At 32.4% G+C, this 22,573-nt stretch overlaps 1 protein-coding gene across 5 annotated transcripts in view; it reads right to left on the reverse strand.

The window, feature by feature from the left end:
- GRIK2 (glutamate ionotropic receptor kainate type subunit 2) overlaps window positions 1-22,573 on the reverse strand; it is a 347,561-nt gene that overhangs the window by 82,467 nt on the left and 242,521 nt on the right. For all 5 annotated transcript variants that reach the window (XM_021533827.3, XM_077782281.1, XM_021533828.3 and 2 more), the window contains 2 exons: window positions 10,284-10,402; window positions 6,292-6,509 (listed from right to left, as the gene is read on the reverse strand). In XM_021533827.3, coding sequence (XP_021389502.1) covers window positions 6,292-6,509; window positions 10,284-10,402 — 337 coding nt within the window. The remainder of the gene's footprint in view (window positions 1-6,291; window positions 6,510-10,283; window positions 10,403-22,573) is intronic.

The following is a 22,573-nucleotide window of genomic DNA, read 5'->3' on the forward strand; positions in this document are numbered from 1 at the left end:
ATTTCTTCTATAGAGAATTCAAATGAACTGTTTTTCTTCCTATAGTCTATGTTAATGTATCATATAACCTACCAACCGTTGCCTAACTTCCCAGACCTTTTACGAAAATAAGTAGAACTTGGTGAGGCAGAGATGCTTTAAGATCTCTGAACAAAGTCTGTATCTCACTCTCACAGGCTCTACTATTGCAGATTTAACTGTATGGAGTGACCGCAGACCTTGTTTTAGAGATTTACAACTTTATCTGCTCTTTTTTTTTTTACATTAAAAGAAGCAATGGTTAAGTAGTGTTCTTGCAAAGAGGGAATCATGGCAAAGAGGAAATGATTAATTTCAGCTGTAGGTTTTTCCAGCAGTTAGGTCCAAAGCAGCATAATCAAAAAGAAGAAAAAGTGTTTACATGGTACTTATATTCAATTCTCTTTTTAGCGAAATCTACCACATGTTTTTTATACAAGAACAAGTCTGCATTTGTTCCATCAAAATGCAACTTTTCTATAAAGTGAAATGAGCATGTATCTGTTGCCTATTATTTTTTATGTTTTATCAAAATTAGTACATGGAAGCTGTGACTGAAACAATTGTTTTCCATTAGTCACTGTCAGTTACTGGATATTTGAGAAACTCACAAGCAGTACTTCTCCCATCTTTGACTTGCAACAATTGCACCAAATAATTAACACATGCTGCCAATCTTCATGGTGTTTTATTTGAGACATTAAACTGAAGGTTCTTTCTGTGTATACACCCATATCTTTGTACTGTATCTTTACTTGTTAAACAAATAAACATAATTTTTTCTATTACAGTACTCAAACCCAGACATGAAAATCCCACTGAAGTACAGGTTTCTGTACATCAATGCAAACCTCACAAAAACTGAATAACATTAATACCTTTATTCTTGCTGCTGTTATTCTGATTGTCAGAGAATCTGTAATTTGTACTCCAGTTGCAAGCAGTGGGAAAATTCCACCATAAGTCCTTCCTTCAGCTTTAAGAGACTGCTTCTGAGACTTTGTATAGGTAGACCTTAATGCCATTAATGCAATTTCTTTTAACAACAGGCTGAGAATGTGGAAGAGGAAGATAGACAAAAAGTGCTGAATTTTGCCTCTCTAAATTTTCTCAGAAAGGTGACAATAAAATGACTAGGGTAAAATGTGAGGGCATGGGGGAAAAGGAAAATGACTAAAAAGGATGAGCAACATGGCTCATTATAGAGAGAAAGGAGTGCAGGAAGAATTGAAATATATTGTAGAAAAGTAGAGCTGGAATATAAAACTTGATCCCAAAGAAGAAAAAAAAAAAAAAAAAAAGAAACCAGCAAATGTAATTGGTAAACAGAATAGTCAGTCTACCAGATAATTCTAAGGTATGTGAGTCAGCTTTCCTGAATTAGTCCCCTGTCTACCTTTCACCAAGTGATCCTGAAAGAGATGCAATCCCATTTAGTGCCTCATCTTCCTTAACAACAAAACAGAGAGCTAAGACTTTTTATTTGGGATAAAAGAGTAATGACACTAATTTACTGCTATTAAAGACTGAAAAAGTACTTTGGTTTCTACTATTTAGTATGCAGATGCCTAGTAACCATAAGTAAGAAAACTTCCATTGTACCTGGTACTGTAAAAACCTAGAAAGAAAGAAACTCTGACATTGAACATTACAGATATAAAAAATTATGGGAGAAATAAAAGCACTTGACAGCTTCACAAGAAATATCTTAACAATGTAGACCTCATACGTGTATAGTTTTTTGTGTGTATGAGGGTGGGGAAGTGTGGTGCAAATAGAAGCTGGGTAGAATTAATATTGTTCTTCTTAATTTCAGAATTGTTATTCAGCAAGAAAACCAAGTGAGAAACACAAAGTGAGAGACCAGAGAAATCAGAGGCAATGAAAAATCTGAAGCTTTTTTGATCCAAGAACAGTTAGTGTGAGATCACTACCTTTCATAAAAATAATAAATTATTTTTATTTTATTCCAAACAGGTAAAAAACCAGATTTCTGAAATTTGAAAGTGGTAAATAGTGACAAAAGCAGCCAAGAGAAAGGAAGAGAATTTCATAATTAAGAAAACATCCATAATTTGAGAAACATCCAAGTATGTATCAGAAATGAACACTCCTAGCCTAAAAGCAGATAAGGCTTAGAACTTACTTTCACGTATCTTTTATTCCAATTCTTGAACAATACTGAGGTTTTCTTTATCATTCACAATTAATTAGCTGAGCAGACCCACCAGGCATATAATGTAAAAAAATAACTTGTAAAATTATTTCCTTTCCATGCTCAGTCCAGATAAGAAGATCTTAAGAGGAGAGAGCACTGAAATTTTCCTTTGCTTTCTGGTTTCTAAAAGAGTTGTACTTCATATTTCTCAGACCATGAGGAGGCATGAGATGAAGGACCTAGTAAATGCCTGAGGATAACATTCTCCTTTTTCATCAAAGCTATTTCACAAGGATATTTGACTCACAAGAGTAAGAGCATTTTCAACATATATCCCATGTGCTCTCCAAGATTTTACCTTCAGGAGGTTTTAATCCAGCAGTTAGCTTTTTCCATTGAACCATTTTGGTTCCCCTTTATAATAGGTTCTGATTTTTTAGCACCACAAAGTTTTGGCCATGTTCCAAAGATTTTTTTAAGGAAAGAATTCAATGGACTGCTATATAGCTAATTTATGAAGAAATTACTGTCTGTCTTGTGGAAAACTACCAAGCCTCACTGTGACTGAAACTAATAACTATTACCAAAATATGATCATTTCATTTAACATTAGCAAACCATCTGGTGTCTTTATATCTTGTTGTATCACAGTGTCACTGTTTTACTTAATCCTCTCTCATTAAAACAAGACAAAAGCAGCTAAGGATAAACATACACACAGATGATAAATTTAACCTCTCAATTATCTTTGTGAAACTCCTACCCCTAGAACTCATACCCTCTTAGATTTTTGAATTACAAGAGTACTACTAAAATCTAATCTGATCTCCTGTATAATGAAGGTTATCTCTTTCCTTGAGTAACCTCTAAATCAAAAGAACAACATGCTTGTGCTCTGCTTTATCTTTCTCATAATGGCTGCCTTTGATGGATGAATCAAACCCACACCTAGATAAGTTATACTAGTGGTTAATGACTCTCGCTCTTAAAAATATGCACCTTATTTCCAGTCTGAATTTCCCTAACTTCAGCTATGAAACACTGGATCTCATTATGCCTTTTTCTGCTAGATTAGTGAGTCATCTACTGTCAGAAGTCTCATTCCCATTAAGGCATTTGCAAACCATGATCAAGTCACCTCTTAACCTTCTCTTCAGCAGATTAAACAGACAGATCTTTAGCCTCTAACTGCAATGCTTATTTTCAGACCTAGAATAATTCTTTCACCTTTAATGAACACTTTCCAATTTTAAGCATATTTTCAAAGTGTGATGACCAGAACAGGACACAAAAGTTCATTACTATTTTCCTTAATGTCATACAAAATGGCACTTTCTACTTGATATTCAGTTATCTATATATCAGAGAATATAATATATACCATTTAAAACTGTTTTATCAGTCATGTGCTTAAGCACTTTTTGTATTTTTTAGCATTCTCTATCAGATATTCAATTCTAGCAGAACCTTGTAATACAATTCCACTTAAAGTGTTACTTTAAAATATTTTCTTGCATTTACACATTTTTTTATGTAAGGAAATTATATTCCTGAAGTAATTAGCTTTGCTGACTAGAAGTATGTTTTGAAAACACACAAATGTAGATATACTATGTTGACCAAAATTATAGTACTTTATTTTCTGATAACTCCACATCATTAAGGAAAAATACCTAATTTTACTAGGAAGTTCATTGTTGAAGACAGTATATATGCATATACATAACATATATATATATATATATATATATATATATATATAAGTTTTGGTTTCTCTTTAATAGAATACATATGTAATTAACCTATATTCCTTATACAGACAGCTCTAGTGAATGATATTTGCATCAAGAAAACCCTAATGTTCTCCTGGAGATTGCTTCAGACACTGAATGAATCAAATGAGATTGTATAATTTTCATTTACTTTCCTATTTGAGCATGATTTTCACTTATTGATTATCTGCAAGAACAGCTACATCTAATGCTTAAGTTTAAATTTGTTTCATTAGGTAAATAATATCTATTAATAATAAAAAATATTAATAGCAGTAGCGAATAATATACATTACTTTTCTACCAGATGAGATAGTAAACAACAGAAAAATATTTCAAATCAGTTGGTCCCAAGTTGGAACAGTTCTTAATTATTGGTTCAGTTTCATGTCATAAAACACTTGCTAATTATGATCTGCTCACAAAAAAAATCCAGAAGATATACGTTTTCAATAGAATAAACCTTAATTTATCAGCTGAATAAATAAATCCTATGTTTTCTTATGAGATCTCTTTTTCACTTATAGTGAAGGAAAGAAATTCATTAATGTAAAGAAAGTAATGCTAAACTATGTGATCTGACATCCTAAATTTGTTGTGTTTAAGTCTAGGGTTATTTCAACTGCAGATAAATATCTTCAATGAAGGATGTGAAAATGCTATTTCATCAGACATAAGGCCTCTTTAGTTCTTGGATACAATACAATACATAGATAATCACAAAATATATCTAGAGAAATGTAAACAGAAGAACAGAAGAGAGCAGAAAGGAATAATTGTGCAGAAAAGGGACTACTATATTAACATGCAGAGGGAAAAAAGTCCACAGAAAGAGGAATAGTCTCTGTGCACTTAGAAATTTAGAAAACCCACATAAGAAATAGTAAGAAAAATAAAAAAAGTGAATCAGATAATTAAGGATAAGAAAGAAAACTAAAAATTTAAAGTTACTTCCTAATATTTCTACAGTGTCCACATTTTGAATCTGAAATAGAATTAGATCAAAATTTTCTCCCATACTAAATTAAGTTTAATCCCTATAGTGCTTTCTGGTAGTTCAATAAATATCTTCTGTTATTTCTTTATGTCTCATGACAAAAATAATTTTGACTCTTTAAAAATATTCAGTCTTTAAACTTTCAATGTTGTTACTTTTAACTGCTTCACATATTTTCTGACATGAAGAGATCTCTAACTGATTAGTTACTTCTCAATTTCATCAGCTCCTTTCCCAATGAGTATTCTGAGGACAATACTCAGAACATTCCCAATTCATGCTTTAAGTTAAGCAGCCTGAAACATTCTGAGATATTGGAGTAGAACGATTTTTATTTCCAAGCAGAACCTGAAAGCATTAGAAATTATTTATGTTTTAAATTAAAACTATTTGTACACTTTGATTTGGTAAAAGGTCTATGGTCATAAGATTAAATAGAGACTATTTAGCCTTGATATGTAAACAATCTTGTGCTCTCTGAATTTCATGAGAAACTGAGCAATTTCTGTACCAGTTTAAAAGCTGCCTTGGTACTTAATTTGCTGATTACAAATGCCAATGTGACAGCCAATGCAGAGCTTTGGGTGATAACATAATAATTCTTAAAGCTAGTCTATATTAACCAAAAAGATTTCAGAAAGAACAGAAAAATATTGTTAAATACCTCTCTAGAAGATCTGAGACACCTCTGTGCTATCCAACATCAGGAGTTAGAGAACAAACCATCTTCTCTCCCTTCAAAAATATTTATCACTAATCTCAGTCTGCTTAAATGCCTGATGAATCTAGACAAGAAATATTTTCCTCTAATTCAGTATCTCACTTCACTATATTTCAAACTGAATTATTTTAATAGCAGGTTAAGAGAAACAGAAAAACTGGGATAATCTGAGCGTTTTACATGGACCCAAAATTTCATTTTAAAGTTTCTCAAAATTATGAAGTCCAAAAAGTTTTCCTCAGTAGAGCCACTAATATCCTTAGTGTTTCTTGAGTAAAGACTATAATTAGGTACAATGCTGCTGAATTAAAACTAACTTTTAATATGACAAAGTTTAATCTTGTATGCAGATAAAAAAGAACTGAGCAAGGTATTCAGGTTTCTTAATGTAATTCACTACTATAAATTCAATTTGTTAAAACATCGAACAACCTTTTTTTTTTTCTATGAGAGATTTTTCATTTGATTCCTTTGCTATCTTTTTGATAAAATAGAAAAGAAAAGAAAGGTTTCCACTTGTTTTTGATGGCATCAGGAATTGTACTAGCTGCCCCTCAATAAGGTGCAAAGGCTTTCCCCCCAAAATCAGGATAAAGCATCTTCTCAAACAGAATATAAAACTTACCTTGAAAAAAGTCATAGTTGCTCCATCTTCAACTGCCCCATACTCTATCTTTGTCTGCTTGGCCAAATCATCAGCAGAATCAATAGGGGACTCCATACGTTCCACTGTCAGAAAGGCGGCTAGGTTAGCAGTGTACGAAGAAATGATGATAAGTGTGAAAAACCACCAAATGCCTCCCACTATCCTGGTGGAGAGGGCTTTAGGCATGAGCTCAGAACCTAACGAAAACCAGGGGAGAAAGGTGAAACGGGTGCACAGAAAACAATTAATAAGTGTTTAGTACTTTTGCTACAGGGGGAAATGGAATCACTGTGCAAAAAAATATTTAAGCTACTGATTTAGATGTACTGCTTGTACAAACACACACAACTGAAATGCAAAATAACTTGTTAAATTTATAAAGACAGGTATTTTTGGAGCTGTGGGAATCAAAATATAGTAATGGGAGATTCAGTGATCAGTGCCATTTTAAAATTTCTAAACATATATATAAAAATACCAATACTAAAAAAGTAGTTACTTCAACTTGCTTTCCATAAAAAATAAACAATTGATGAAGGTACCAGATGTGGAATAAAGGATTTCATATCTGAAAAATGAAATCTTAAATCCATTATAAATATGCTTTTGAGTTTTGTCATTTGCATTGCTGTAAAGGATAGTTTATTAAATGTTGACATAAAAAATTAATATCTCCCATCTCTATGTTTAGCCCCCACAGTTTCATATAAATACAGGTATGTATGCTACACACTTCAATTCAATAGAATAGCAATAAAAATTTTAGACTTCTATGCATAAACTAGATAAAGATAGATTATAATGCATTGCTGGAGTTGCCTGCTCATGGCACTAAAGAATGGAGGGGGAGACAGACACTGTATAGTAATCTGCATAATTTTTAATGCAAATTTAGAGTCTAATGAGACAAACTGAAGCACATAAACTCCTCTTGTGTCTAATTACTAAAAATAAGAATAAATTAAATTTACTGTAATATACAAATATTTATTATAAATGAGCATGTATGGATTTTTTCCATAATGTTATAATTGAATGAAATGAAATTTCTAATGATGTAAAATAAACAATTTCAAGCTCCATTTTAAGAACTTTATGTAAGATCTTTTAGAAGTATCTGAAAACTTGTTTTGAGGGAAACAGCTTCGTCAGATTCACTATACCATTGTACCAAAACAGCCCTTTTTTGTTAATTGGTTACTATTTTTGCTCATATATCTTCTGGGTAAAATGGAATGAAGGCAAGATGGACTATTTTGCTCCTGTTAAATTTTAATGCTTATATTGAATTAGTTAAGGAACTGGTCCAGCAAGGTAACACATCTTCATATAGGTGAAAGATTATGTTAAACTTCCAAACTTAATGTGAAAAAAAAAAAAGAACAGAAGGATTGGGGAGGGAGGGAGGAAGAAAACAAAATAAAACAAAAAAAGAAGTGGTATCATAACTGGACTACTGTATTCAAAAACAGCCCATCTTACCCTGCAGTTCATCTTACCCTTGCTGTTTCAAACAAAAAAGGCTGACAGACTTGGACATGACAGCCAACTCCAGCGCCAGACTCTGCCTAGAATTCTGCAAGGGAAAAAGTAGAAAAGTACCTGTCTGATGGAGTCCTAGGCCCTGTTATTCAGACACTTAGACATCATAACACTAAGATTTCCCAACAAGCCCACTATCACTCTATATATCACTCACTATTATTGTTCTCATTTAATTTTAAACACCAACACCAGTATAGTCAGACAGGACTGGAAAGGAAAGCAGAGTGGAGACATTTGCTGCAGTTACCCCAGTTACCACCAGCTCGTACCTTACCAGGGACTGAGACCAAGTGCCACCTGGGCCCATGAAACAGAGCCTGGTCAGGGGCTGACTGTCATGTACCCAAGGCAACGTCATGTCCAGCACTATATCCCACATTTTCCTGGGAGTGATAGGTGCCAGCAAGACATGTATGAGTTTCCTCTATCATGTATCCTCCAGCAATAGGCAAAACTTTTGTAAAGAAGCAGCACTTCATATGTTGATATGAGTGTGGCCTAAGGGTTTCTATATTGTTTCTACTGAAGTTATTGCTATTAGGTGAGAACTTCCAGGCTTGTCTGAAAGCCTAGATTTAGATGACTTTAGGTCTTTGATATTTTATTTTTAAACAATCATCAAAATCAAGACTGATACTGCATCCTTAAAATGATGCCTTTAAGGTTTATTAAAGGATGAACTGAGTAAAAGTAAAACAATATAAAGCAAGGACAGAGGGTCAGCCTTAATTCTGAAAAACTAGTTTTCCTTCAAGGAAAACTATTATCCTCCAAAGATATCTTTTAAAATGAAGGTTGGGGTTTTTTTCTTATTTTGATTCTGAAAAACAATGTTTAGATGTTACAGACTAAAATACCTTTTTCTTGCAAAAAGTTGATATGAAAATCTAAATTGGTTTTTCCATCATAGAAGCATAAAGCCACATAAGAAATAAAACTCAGCATTGATAGAGATTCTGACAATCCTGAGAACTGTGAATGGAATTCAAAATACCTTCTTTCATTCAGCATCCCTTTTTTTGTTAGCTTCCTTGAAAGCAATCACTATCTTACAAACATTTATTTGGCAATTGTGTTTAAACTATATAATTTCTTGACATGAATATTGACAACATAGTTGATAGTAAACACTTAGCCAACTATAGACACATTTTTATTTCTATTTTGAAAACCAGATTTCTTTCTACCTATTAATTCAAGTTTTTCTGAGCACAGTACTTTTCTTGCTGAGGCATTAGAGACTTTTTAAGACTTCCAACCTGATATATGACAGAATATTTACTGCAGTTACAGGAAAGCTTCATGAAATCATTTGATGAGTTAAAACCAGGATTTATTTATAGCTGCTGTACCTAAAATGGTAAGTTTTAAAAATGATTGCTCAGGTATATCCATTAAAACAACTCTACCAATATGTACTTGTTCCTGCCAATATTTTCTATGATTTTTGGGGGGGATATGCAATGGTTATTTTTCCAGAAAGAAAAAACATTCCTTTTAATGGTTCTTTAATAGGACTAACAGTCTTCGTGTTACACTGTACTGACCAGTGAAATGTCAGAGCAAAAAATGAATATGTGCTATTCAAATGTGTCTGATATTATATGACTGTGTTCAAATCCTTATGGTGATTTATTTTTATGGATCTTTATATTTGATATGCTTTCAAAATAAGAGGAATATGGCAAGGAAATTACAGATTTTTCAGAATGTGCTTAAGCAATTTACTAAGACAGTTATAGTTAAAACTGGATGTTGGTTTTACTCAGCACTATGACCACACAACCGCCAATTTTATTGTCAGCAATGTCATCAGTTTCTCAGTTCTCAGATTGTTGAATATAGACATTTTATTTAAATCTTTAAGAATAGTCATTCTGATTATAAAAATATAAATTATGGCTGGACAGGATTAAATCTCCTATATGATTTTATTTTATAGGTTCTAGCTACTAGATTAAATCTTTCTGTAGTTGAAAGGTTTCTAGACCAAAATTAAACAAATTATAGATTTGTTTAAAATCTATAAAATATCTCTTATATAAAATTACTATAGATTCTAATTTAAAATTAAGATTAAAACATACATCATAGTCTTATCTGATGAACATATATTCATTTTTAGGCTGTTTAAACAGAGGGGTTTTAGGTAATGGACAGTCTAGCTCATTTAATTATGCAGTAAGGTTTTCCTGTGTAGGAAATAAACTATATGTCTATGCTGTACTTTTTCTAAGTCTTAATTTTTTTATTTCTCTTCAGATTAATTTGGAAGGTGTTGGGAATGTCTGGATAATCATAAAAAAAGCTGGTTTATGGCTACATGCACAGAGGCACCCATGCAAGTGACTTGCGCCAGAGAACTGCTACCCCCAGCAAAAAGTGGGACATGGTGTCCAAGAGAAAGAGCAGACTGAGTCGTATACCTTGCTGCATGAGAGCTCCAACTCCAAACCAGAAACTATTTAGCAAGGTAAAATTGTTTTCCACCACGTCTGAATCAGGGTTGCAAGGATGTGGATTATACCACTCATAGGGACTAAACCTGTGGTAATTGACAGAGAAAAAAGAACAGATTTAAAATGCAGCCATCACAAAGTCTATCCTGCAAACCTGCTGCAAAAGAAAAAGAAAAACAAGAGACGTTATAAAGAAAATAGTGATTGAAAAATTTTACAGTGTGATTGCATTATACTTAACAGCAATATTTAAAGATAAAACAATATTGAAGATTAACATTTTTAACTGTTGCTAATACTGATAAAGTTGCATACAGATTGGCTCTGAAATGTTCCAAATGCCACCTGTAAACATCAAAGCACTTATTCTTTTATTGACACCAATATAATTACAGGCAATTGGTCCCATTTAGGATTAGGTTCTTATAACCACTGTTTCAATATTTTGCATCTTGAAAGAAAATTAATATGTGTTAAATCACAGAAATTAACTATAAATAATACATCATCAAAATTACAAATAATGAATATAACAGAAAATAAATAGTTAGCAGTAAAAGTGACATTGTTAATCACCAAACACTACAATTCACAGAAAAAAAATACTATAGGAAATTAAAGGAATTGCATCCTGTCCTGTGAGGTGCACAGTAGCATCCCTGGAAAGGTTTTCTAAAAGAAGCTGGGGACACTCACAAGCACCTTGCAGGGCCAGGCTCTGAGAAAAGAAAAAAAAATGAAAAAGATAAACATAAAGGAAAAGACAATTTAATTAATTATTTCAAAAATAGATAGAACAGAGATAGTAAAAAAATGCCTAAGTCTGGCAATAGATTACAAGCTGATTATATACAATCAATTTGTTTTAATTCATAGCTTTGCAATTGCTGTGCATTTTGATGAGTTCATATCTAAATGCTATTTTATCAATTGTAGCTAAAACAAGCAAACATGTCTAGATAAATTATTCTTTGTTACAATTTCTTTTGTAAAAAAAAGATTTTCAGTTCTCTCTTCCTCATAATACTTTTGGAGAACTTGAAATTTTAATTGCAATGTGCAGGATTATTCTAATCATTTAGGAGTTTTAATCATTCCTGGACTTGGAGGCACACTATCGAGAGGAAGTTTTATTTTATGCTTAAATCATGTATTCAAATTTTTTATTAATGAATACAAGGGCAATATATGCATGTGTATAATATATTTAAGTGAAAAAAATTAAAATCACAACACAGTAGAATGGAACTAGCACAAGCCACCAGCACAATAATTTTTAAAATTACATTTTTTAGTTATTAAATCAACATTAAAATATTTTCATATTTTCTCAAATCATTAAAGCCACTCTGTTAAAAACCCTTGGATAGGCAGCCTTTATGAAAGAAATTTTTTGATGTATTTTATAATCAAAGCTATCTTAATAATTCATCTGTCACTTTGAAAAATAGAATTTTCTTCACAATAATATTTCAAACACATCATAATACAGAAAATCAAATGTTCCACTTTGAAGCTCTTAATGTAATGTTAAAGCACCTCTCGTCTTAAAAGTGTCTACTTGACAAAGAACTGTTTCATTTGGATCTCCAAAGTAATACTGATATGATGTTCAAAAGTGTTGAATGGGTTCTAATTAAACATTATGACCTGAATTCTTCTATTACTTTACAGTAAAACTGGATCCAAAGTTTACTGTCTCATTAAAAATCTAAGTATCTTTCATGTCATGTTGTTGTCAATCCAACAAAACCTGGAAATCAAGGACTCAGTGAAACTGAAGCAGGTTTTTATACTCTTTTGCTGAGAGATATTTGAAGATTAAATTGGAAAACACCTTTTTCTTGTGAAGACAATGTTTGCTAGACAAATAATTTTTTTTTTATTTAAATACATATTTTCAAGTGCTATTTACGTGATTGTGACATTACTGAACAATCTAAAATATAACTTGGTAGTTTCACCTTTTTATTCTGATGGCTTATCTTATTTAATCATTTTTATATTATTTTGAAACACAGAAAAATTGCCCATAGTTGTAAAAAAAAGGAGTAAACAACCTACAAAACATACAAGATGCCTTTAGGAAAAAGAAACAATCTGAATCCTATAGTTTTAGAGTTCTTACTTATGAAGCAAGGAAAATTAATACTGGCTTATTATGGATTGATATTGTTCCTCCTTATTTTAAGGATGATCTAGGATATTAAATTGTCAGGTGCAAGAATCTTAAGGTATGGATTCTTTAATAAATTTTTTTATATGTACTGAATATGTGTATAAGTTTCATGCTGCTTAGCCTATTGCAATAAATATCCATAAATCACAGAGTTACAGATTCACCTAGCAGGTTTTCTAAGCCAGGATCCTGCTCAGGGCAATGTCCATTATTTCACAATAAGGTACTGTTCAGTCAGGTCTCGAAAATATACAAAGACAAGAATTCCACAACTTCTTGGAAAAATCATTCCCATGTTTAGTTATCGTAACAATGACTTCTTTTTTTGTTTAGGAACCTCCTTTCTTTAACCTCTTTTAAGAACCTTTTTTTCTAGAACCTCCCTTGTTTCCAAGTATAAAGAACACCATCTTTTTTTTATCAGCTTCTCTTATTAGAAAGTGACTGTTAAGAAAATTTTTTCTGCCTGATCCCAGAACTGCTCACAGTATTTAAATCTGGTATAATAAATGATATTATGAGAATAATCACTTTCCTTGATTAATGGACTATCTTCCTACTAATTTAAATGCAGAACACTTGCTCAATCAAGAACAAGCATAAAGTAAAAAGAGAACTTCAGTGAATGAATGCAATTTTAAAGATTGATTTTTCTGACCACTGATAGCAGGTACTCTTCCCATTTACTTATTTCTATTAGTATTTCTTTTAACATTTCAGATACAATTTCTTAATCTCTAACACCTTCAGGCATCTGAAATACTAGAAAAAAATAGACTATAAAGGAACTTTGCAAGACCTGAGTTTCAGTTTTCCTAATTGCTGCTACCCACTGAAAAGGTACAAGTACTCTCCAGAAATTACTGGCTAGTGCAGGTAATGTTTAAAAGTCAGCTATCTCAGCAATCCACAGGCAGGAAAGATTTTTGTTAAATTTAATTCCACTTATAGGAATATACCATGATATTAGAAATTAAAATTAATATGCACAATGATCAGACAGACCTACTTCAGAACTGCAAATTATTTGAGACAGACAGTAATTTATTATACTCTGTATTCACACAGCATTTGAAATAATACCATAGAAGCCCAGAAGACAAGGGATCTTATGTGTGTGTTTCAAACACCAATAGTTGAATAGCCATGGAGCCAACCAAGGGCTGTTGCTAAGAACATGTTGTGGTAAAGAATGTGATGTGACTGGAGAAGGAGTACATTGGAGATTTGGCAGCATTTTTTTGGACAAATGTCCTTGTTCTGGATCCTGAAATAAACACAACACAGTACAGAGGTCAAAAAATAAGCATGGACTATTGATCAAAGGCTGACCCAGTACAGGTGGATCAAGACCATCAAAGACCTCCAAAGCCCTCCAAACTATTTTCAGAAAGGTCTGGAAGAACAATGTGCACCTGATAATTAATCGGCACAGAAAGCAAGAAATTCCTGTGCAGGGTGGGGAAACATAGCTATAAAAAGGTATCTCCATGAAGCCCAGATGGTGCCCATAGGACCCTGGACACCCTACCAGCTGGATCAATGCTGGAGCCAGGGCTGGTGATCTTTTTGTGCTCCTTGAGTCTGTTTTACTTCAGAACCTGTCATAATATTAACTGTGATCTACTGCTAGTATTTTTGCTTCTCTTTTTATTTAGGAACTTGATTTTGTGCACTCCTGGCACAGGGAGTCTTGTGATGATGTTACAAGATTCTGCTAATTCTTGACCTGCAGGCACCCACTCCTCCCTTCCAGTGTCCAGTTTGAGACAAGCTCAGAAAGAGACGTGACTTATTCTGGATATACTAGAACAGTTTCTACAGTTTTGGTCTGTGAATAAAAACACAGTCTCCATAGGACTAAGTCTAGATAAGTTTAGATGTGATTGTAGACTCAGGGTGTTTGTACACCCACTACACTCAGAGCAGTACATCCTGTCACACACTGACTGCTGCTTTCAGTTTCTTTCATAAAAGGTGTGGTCTAGCATGTTCTGTACAAATGAACTCAATTAAAAGATGCTGAGAATGTGTAAAGGGTACCCTCTACCAATTTCAATAGTTCTCAAATCAAAACCTGTCAGTTTATCTCTGATTATAGTATGAAGATAGTATTATGTTTTGAAAGCAAATTATTAGATATGCTTAATACAGACTGTAATACCTGGAAATAAATACAATTTTAATTTAAACTGTATCTTCTGGAGCGCAATGCGACTTGTTAAAAAGAGGAGGAATCTGCAATTTAAAACTAAGAGAAAATGGACTAGTGGAGTAATATTTATAACTGAATTTTCATTACACCAAAGCACAGCTGCCTAGGAATATTACACAGAATGAATTTAAACCAGTAAGGATGCTCCTTGTGGGAAAAAGGTGGATTTGACCCTTTTGTAATACATACAGGCCATTCGAGTTTTATGTGTTGCTTTCAGATATTTGCTAAACAGGTATCAGATATGGTCATTCAGTCATATTCAGCATGCTACCTGTTAAATTCTTATATAGAACTAAACCAACTTATCTTTTTTTTCTTTTTCTTTTTCTTTTTCTTTTTCTTTTTCTTTTTCTTTTTCTTTTTCTTTTTCTTTTTCTTTTTCTTTTTTTTCTTTTTATTTTTTCTTTTTCTTTTTAATTTTAATTTTAATTTTAATTTTAATTTTAATTTTTATTTTTATTTTTACTTTTTCTTTTTAATTTTTAATGACTTTATTTTTATTTGTTATTTTACTTTTGTCCTTAAGGATAAAAAAAAAAAAAAAAAGCCACAAGGGCTTTTTAAAACACAGGTTTATACAGAATATTTAGCTAAAAATCCATGAGAGTTATCAGCTACTATCAGCACCTGGATTTCAATTCCTATTTAAAAATTCATACTGACAAAAATTTTCTTCCTTATGTCTGACAAGGTGCTGCTTTCTGTTTTGACCCAAATAGGACTTATGTAACTATTGAAAGGCTAAGAAAAATCTGTGTTCTACAACATAGTTTGAAATTATAAGACAACAATCAAATGCAATAAACTTAATTCTTGGTGTGATGCAGTCAGATAGAAAATTTTCCTATACTCATGGAATTATGAATATAGGCAAAGGATATAAAGAAAACAGGATTGCAAAGAAGTATGATGCAAGTATAACTTAAGGGACTAATGAGATTATTAACTGGTAGCTGTGCTTAGTTTATTTAGATTACAATCTTTTTAATCATATTTCAAACACCATGTAAATATTGTTTTTTTTAAGTGAACATGTAAATAAATTAGAACCAAACAGTATTACAGAAATATTATCTAGAGCATGATGTGACCAACACATTCCTCATAGCTCAGTAATATATGCCAGAGACACAGCACAAAATTACACTGTGCATACTATTCCAGCATAATTTCCCCATTTTCTCTGCATCAGGCCTATGAAGAAAAGTAAAGACAATATGATTACCCACTTATATGCCCACAGACATCTCTTTTGCAGTCAGACCAAGAAGTGAGCAGACAACAGGATTTACTGCAAAACTATTAGCAAAAAGATTTCACAAGCTGTAAAGCTTCATCTAATGACCAGAAATTGATAAATCAAAAGAATCATACCCCATCTTCTTCATGATCTGTGAGCACACTGATCCAGTGCTGGGTATAGCTGAACATAACAAACTATCAGCTCTAATCTCAGCTCTGGAAAATTACACATTCTTCCATTCACTAGAGCAGAGTGTAAGAATGATTCTTCTAGTCACTGTTTTACAAGGTTTCTGTGCAGGACTACACCCCTACACCCTCAATTTGTATCTTACTTCATAAAAACTGACAAATTACAATATTTTGAAACTTTTTCGAGAATATCCAGGATGTTTTATCATAACATACTGCACTACTTAAGAATAAAACACATTACTGCTTCTCTTCATTAAAATCTCCATTTATTTTTTCCTAAATTATGGCTTCTAGAAAAACTGAGATTTTTGTCTGGCTCCTTCATTGTCTCACCATGTAAGACACTGGTCAATTCACTGTCACACCTGATGACTTCTGGGCTGTAAACAAAGATCATAATTACCACCACCCCTGCCCTGCTCAGATACATTTCTCAGTACAGTAATTGCTTTGCTTGCACTGTGGTCATCTTCCATATCATCTTCCCCCATATAGCTGCCATGCTTTTGCTGCTTCCTGAAAAGAACTAATCATCTAATAACTCTTTTATATACAAAAAAATATCCCCACCTAAAGCAGTTGCATTGAATCATCACCTCTCCACTGACTAGAAATTCAGCCTAAAGGAATTTTTACATTGCTAAAAAAATCTATAAATCTTCTAAATGTGGGTGATCTAATTCAATCTAAAGTCTAGAAAGGCACAAGATTCATGTCCAAGTTCTATACACACTTTACAGAATTTTTTTTATATGTTTACCCCATAGACCTTTAAATTGCTTATAGGCACTATTAATTTTAAACATTTACAGGATCCTGTTAAATCCCATTGAGTAAGAGATAAAATACAAATACATAAGGTACTGCAGGATCAGAACAAAAATCTTCATTATATGAATGAATATATCTTTTCCCATTTTTATACAACTTAAGCTTCCTGACTAAATGGAAAAAAAAAAAAAAAAAAAGACAAAAAAGACCAAACACAATTAGCTTATAAGCAAATAATATAAAAATTCTTCATCTACTTCTACTATAAGCAACATGAATCATACAGGAGTAATATAACCCAGCAACAGGGAATACTTGGTGATTTTTGGGACTTGTCAATTTTTACTGCTGTATTAGCTACTAGTCCTGCTCTAAAATCCAAAGAAATATAGGCTAGGTAGCTATAGAAATGTGTAGATAAATCATAGGTCAAATCAGAACCAAAACTATAAAGGTTGTTTTGTTTGATGAAAATTAATTAAATAAATTATATAAAAACTCTTAACTATTATGTGATAATTATAATAACTTTATGATAACTGAAACATTTGTTTTTACAGATGTGAATTAAGAGTTTATTAAAATCCATTACTATTCTGGATTAAAGACAGGATATTATCATAATAATTAAAGATTAATGTATGATGGAAATAAGTGTAAAATATACAACCTAATTTTTGAAGCACTAGTGAAGTTCCTATTGCTTAATTAATTATATATGCTAGTTTCGGTTCTTACATAACTTTTCAGTTTCCAGAATATTAGTCCATCGATTTCTTGAACAGAAGAAATGTTGATAGCGTTAAATATTAATTGACAGTCAAGATACTGGAAACTTATTTAAAATTACTATCTTTTAATGCATGTGAACTTCACAATGATTGTAGACTTCTCCAACATTTAATGTGTCCTGATTGCCTCTAAATACATTGAAGTCTCACAAAAAATATTCTAGGAGATATTCTGTGGTATCTCAAGTATGGTATTGTAGGGGAGATGTTCAAAGAGCTGCTTCCATTTTAGTTTTCATAAGATTCACCACCTTTCCTGAGTTCTGAGTGACAATTCAGAAAACTAGGGTATTTGTTGTGTTAGAAAACAATTTTGCTGCCTTTTTGGCAATATAGGTAAAATTATGTCTCCAACATCATTTCCCCTTTGTAGGCTTTGCTCTTTAAGCTCTTAGCATACCTGAGAATCTTTGAGTCTTCATCTGTATTCCTTGATTCCTCCAACTCGATAGTAATAATTGGGTGCTATTTCAAAAAACAGATTAATCACAATACTTCTAATATTTTTAATTTGCATTTTCGTTCCAAATAGACTACATTTAGCTGTTTCATATGACATTCTTACATCTTTACCAGAAAACATTATTATTCTTTACCCACATATGTCCTCCCTAAGGATATTGAAAGAAAAAATGGAAGAAATAAAAAATTTACTACTTTGGAAAATCCTCATCTCTATTTTTAGAAATACTTAAATTTCAAGCAATCTGTAAATTCTTTTTCACTGGAATAGAGACAATTTTCTTCCTAGCAGCCAGTATAAGCTGGCATAAAGTTCAGATCTGGATGTACTATGGTAGCAGTGTTGATAATATACTGATGGTTTTAGAGGTTGCTAAGTCATATTTATATGACTTCATCTTTTTCTGCCTTCAGGAGTGCCATGGTCTTGCACATCCTTTTCTCATGATTTCTAATCTCATTTTGAGGGGTGACTGTCCCAAGCCTGCAATCATACAACAGGAAACATTAAGAAACAGAGGCCTGAGCATCATAAGCATATGCTTTGTTCAAGGATGCATAGTGATTAATCAGTGTGCCTCTGATTAACAGTGCTGAGCCTTCTAATGAGTCCTGTGCCTAACAGAACAGAAAACCTCTTTTAAACATACCTAGTGACTAACCAGCCAGCTAAGCAACTTCTGGATTACAGGCTCTCCACAGCCTGAGCAGTTTTCAACTTGGCTTCTAACATGGGGGGTAGTTTTCTCAGAAATTAAAACCTAAAATAAAAGTTCATCTACTGAACCTTGGCCATTAGTAACAAAAGGGGTGGCTAAAGAAGATGGAAAGAGGAAGGGGGGAAAGTGTATTGGATATAAATTGCAAAAACATATGTGAGCAAGAAGCAAGAGAGAAACCATTACGTATGGACTACAAACTGTCCCCTCAAGCTCCCTTCTCTGTCTAGGAGTGGGTAGAGGAACCTGGAGTGAAGGAGTAAAGTAAAACTTGAAAAAAAGGGGTAAGAAAGGTGTTGTCTCAGTATTTCTGAGGTGTTGAAGAAATGTGTTGCCCCTATTTCCTACATTCTGAATTTTTTTCAGCCCATGACAACAGCTGGTAAGAAACTCCCTGCCTTTATCTCAACCCATGAGCATGCTCATCCTATTTGCTCTTCTTATTCCTTATCCTACTGCAGAAGGGATTTACTGTCTAAGCAAACACTTGAACCTCATTGTTCAAGTCAAAGTTAACCCCCAAAACAGAATTGGCTTACTTCCTATATTAAGAATCCTCTTTTTGGAGATGAGATTTGAGTTGTGGTCAACAGTTTGAGCACCAACCCTCACACAACAGAAAAAACCTGTTTATGTCCCTTTCAGGAGTTACAATGAGGCTTAAACAGTAACTAACCATAGGCCTGGTGTTAATCTACAAAGAAATATTTACTTATCCAGCAAAAGATAAAGTCTAAAATGTGCCTCCACATAGATTACACAGATTAGTCATCATCTGAATATCTTTTGATGGCTAGAAGGTCACAAAGAAAAACAAAAGAGCATGCACACAAATATAGACTCTTATTTTCTATACACAATTACTTCCCTTTATTACCTCTTTTCTGCTAAATCTTAGACACAACTCTTCATCTTCTAGCTGACTCTTCAGATACTTCTGGAATACTTACAGAAGCTTAAAAATGTCATATACAAATGGAACAGTCATAATATGAAGATATGCATGAAATGAACCTAAGTAACCCTGTAATCTCAGTGTGACCCTGTTCAGCTTCCATCCTTCCACACTATTTCTTGTGCTCACTTGTTTTGTCATGTCTAAAATTAGACTTGCCTGCTTCTCCAGGAAAAAACATGTCTTACTTGCTTTGTAAAGTCTGTACCATATCTAGTCCTGGATGAGAAATCTCTGCTTCAGTTCATGATACTTTTTATGTTCTCAAAAAAAACTTAATCTGAATAAACAAAAATAAAACCTTTCAAGTTGAGAGCGACAACCTGTTGTGTTTGTAGGAGTGTATTCCAGAGAAGTACTCATGTAGATTTTCTTATCTTTTAACTCCTCTGTACAGATCTATTTCTGCCCACACTCAGAGATAAGTACTTAGCTAAATGAATTAAATCTCTATTACATTGTTAGTATTTACCAGGGGGTAGAGAAAGGTAAAATTCAAGTTCTTGAATTTTTTTCATTCAGTAACCAACACAAAGAGGACAAAAAGTTTTACTCCTTTACAAGGGGCACCTCTTTCTCATTCCATTGCCCTTTTATTTTTATTAATATAGTAATAAATTATCCTACATACAAATCAAACCTTACCAGCTCATGATCTACAGTTTGTTTAGATATACAGAATGTTAATGTACGCAAGAGCAAAAAAGATATAGCTAGAAAATTCAGCAAGAATATTCACAATCATATTAGTATTGGCTGCAGAGGATAACTTAAGAAACAAACAAACATTAAAATAAAGTGTAATTGTATGCCCTTATCCTTACTATAGTCTGGAATATTTATGTGAATTTTGCCGTTGATATCAGTAGTTCTTTTAACTTTTAATGCAGCTGTATTTTCAGACTATGTTCTTCCTTTAATTCTTTGAGAGAGTTATCCTTCTTTCTGTGAGCATGCAATGCTCTGTGCATTGAATGATACATTGCACAAATACAAATTAGATAAGCCACTGATACAGCATAGATATCAAATTAAGATTTTCTATCTGAATCTAAGTTCATTCAAAGTGTATCTTTGTAAGCAATATTAAAAAATTCTCTAAGAGATTTATGAAAAATTTTGAAAGGTATTTAAACTTATTTCTTTCTTATATTTCTTTTGCAAGCATAAAGTTTTGCTTACTACATTCAATCCATTATATTTAAATAAACTTGCAGTATTTTCATTTTGTGTTTATCACTCATCTCAATAAACAATCACAACCTGAAACATGATAGCTGTCTTTTGACTTCTGCTGATTTAGCTTCCATCCATATTAATTTCTAAAATAAGAGAAACATTTCCCATCAGTAAAAAACTGCTTGATGATCAATGAAGCAATTCAGCTACTTTACAAGAAGAACTATCTTTTTGTTTCTATTTTACTTCTTGCAAATAATTCCTGCTGGGCTCTGGGCTATAGGGTGCTGTAAACTAATTACTACATGCAAAGAGATTTTTCCTGTCGCATGTAGCTGCAGGGAAGCACCTGGTTGTTCACTACTATACCAAGGGGAAAACAGATTACAGTGATACCTACTGTATTTCTTTAAAAAAAAACCAATGTTCTTTACTTTTTTTCATACACTGTAATCTTCTAAGCCAGTTAATACTGTGTCTTTGCTTCAAAAAGACACATCTTTGATTAGTTTTGTCCATTCAGGTCTTCTTGGTAGTGTGTAATAGCAATAATGAAAATCCCAAAACAAATTAGAATATTTTTATGATTTAAGAAATTATCTTACAACTATATGATTGTTATATTAGCAATTTGACCAACATTTCTTGAGCATTGTCCCCTTCTTTCCTTCCTGATATAATATAAAATTTACAATAATTATGGTCAATTTCTTTACTATATAAACTGATATCAACATATTTCACTAAGACTAAATTATAAATCAAGTATTTTTTCAATAATTAAGAAAGTGAGCTACTTTTAAAAAGTGAGCTGTTTCAAAAATACAAAAAGAGTATTATTTTATCTTTCTAATACTTATAGAATCCTTTTAAACTCACTTCTCAAAAGATAAGTACAACTGAGACATAAATGTCATCACTGTAATAAGCATTATTATTGTACTGTAGCAGTAAAGATAGATTTATTTGGGGCAGAATTTTAGCCATGATATGAAAAATTCAGTAATTTAAAAAAAATCAGCCATTCTTTTGTTTCAAAATTGCATACCTTCATATATCATGTGGCAGTCTTACAGTATAAAAACAGTCTAATACTCTTTAAAACAAATAATAAAAAATAAATAATGATTTTTAATATTAATTTAAATTACATTCTTAAAATTCTCACTCATTTTATAATTGATGTGGAGGCTAAATATCTTAAACAGTAATGGCTGAACAGAATGGTAGCAGTTACTCACACTTGTGTTTCATCAGATTTTATTAAGACAGCATTTACACATACAAAGTACCTCTTCATGTAAAACCACAGGGATAAATTTTGAGGGTCATTTACTGAACACTCAGAGGCTACTGAGGGATACTGTGTCCATGAATATTAATATAATTTAATTTATATATTTTACCTCCAGAAAAGTGGGTTTCAGTATAGGGTCATATGATATTTTGTACCAAATAACATTTTTACACTATTATATTATTTTGGGATAAAATAATCCAAGCTTTATATTCCTGATATGACAATTGTTTGCTTTCCAGCCATATG

Source organism: Lonchura striata, chromosome 3, assembly GCF_046129695.1.
Source record: "Lonchura striata isolate bLonStr1 chromosome 3, bLonStr1.mat, whole genome shotgun sequence".
Taxonomy (NCBI): domain Eukaryota; kingdom Metazoa; phylum Chordata; class Aves; order Passeriformes; family Estrildidae; genus Lonchura; species Lonchura striata.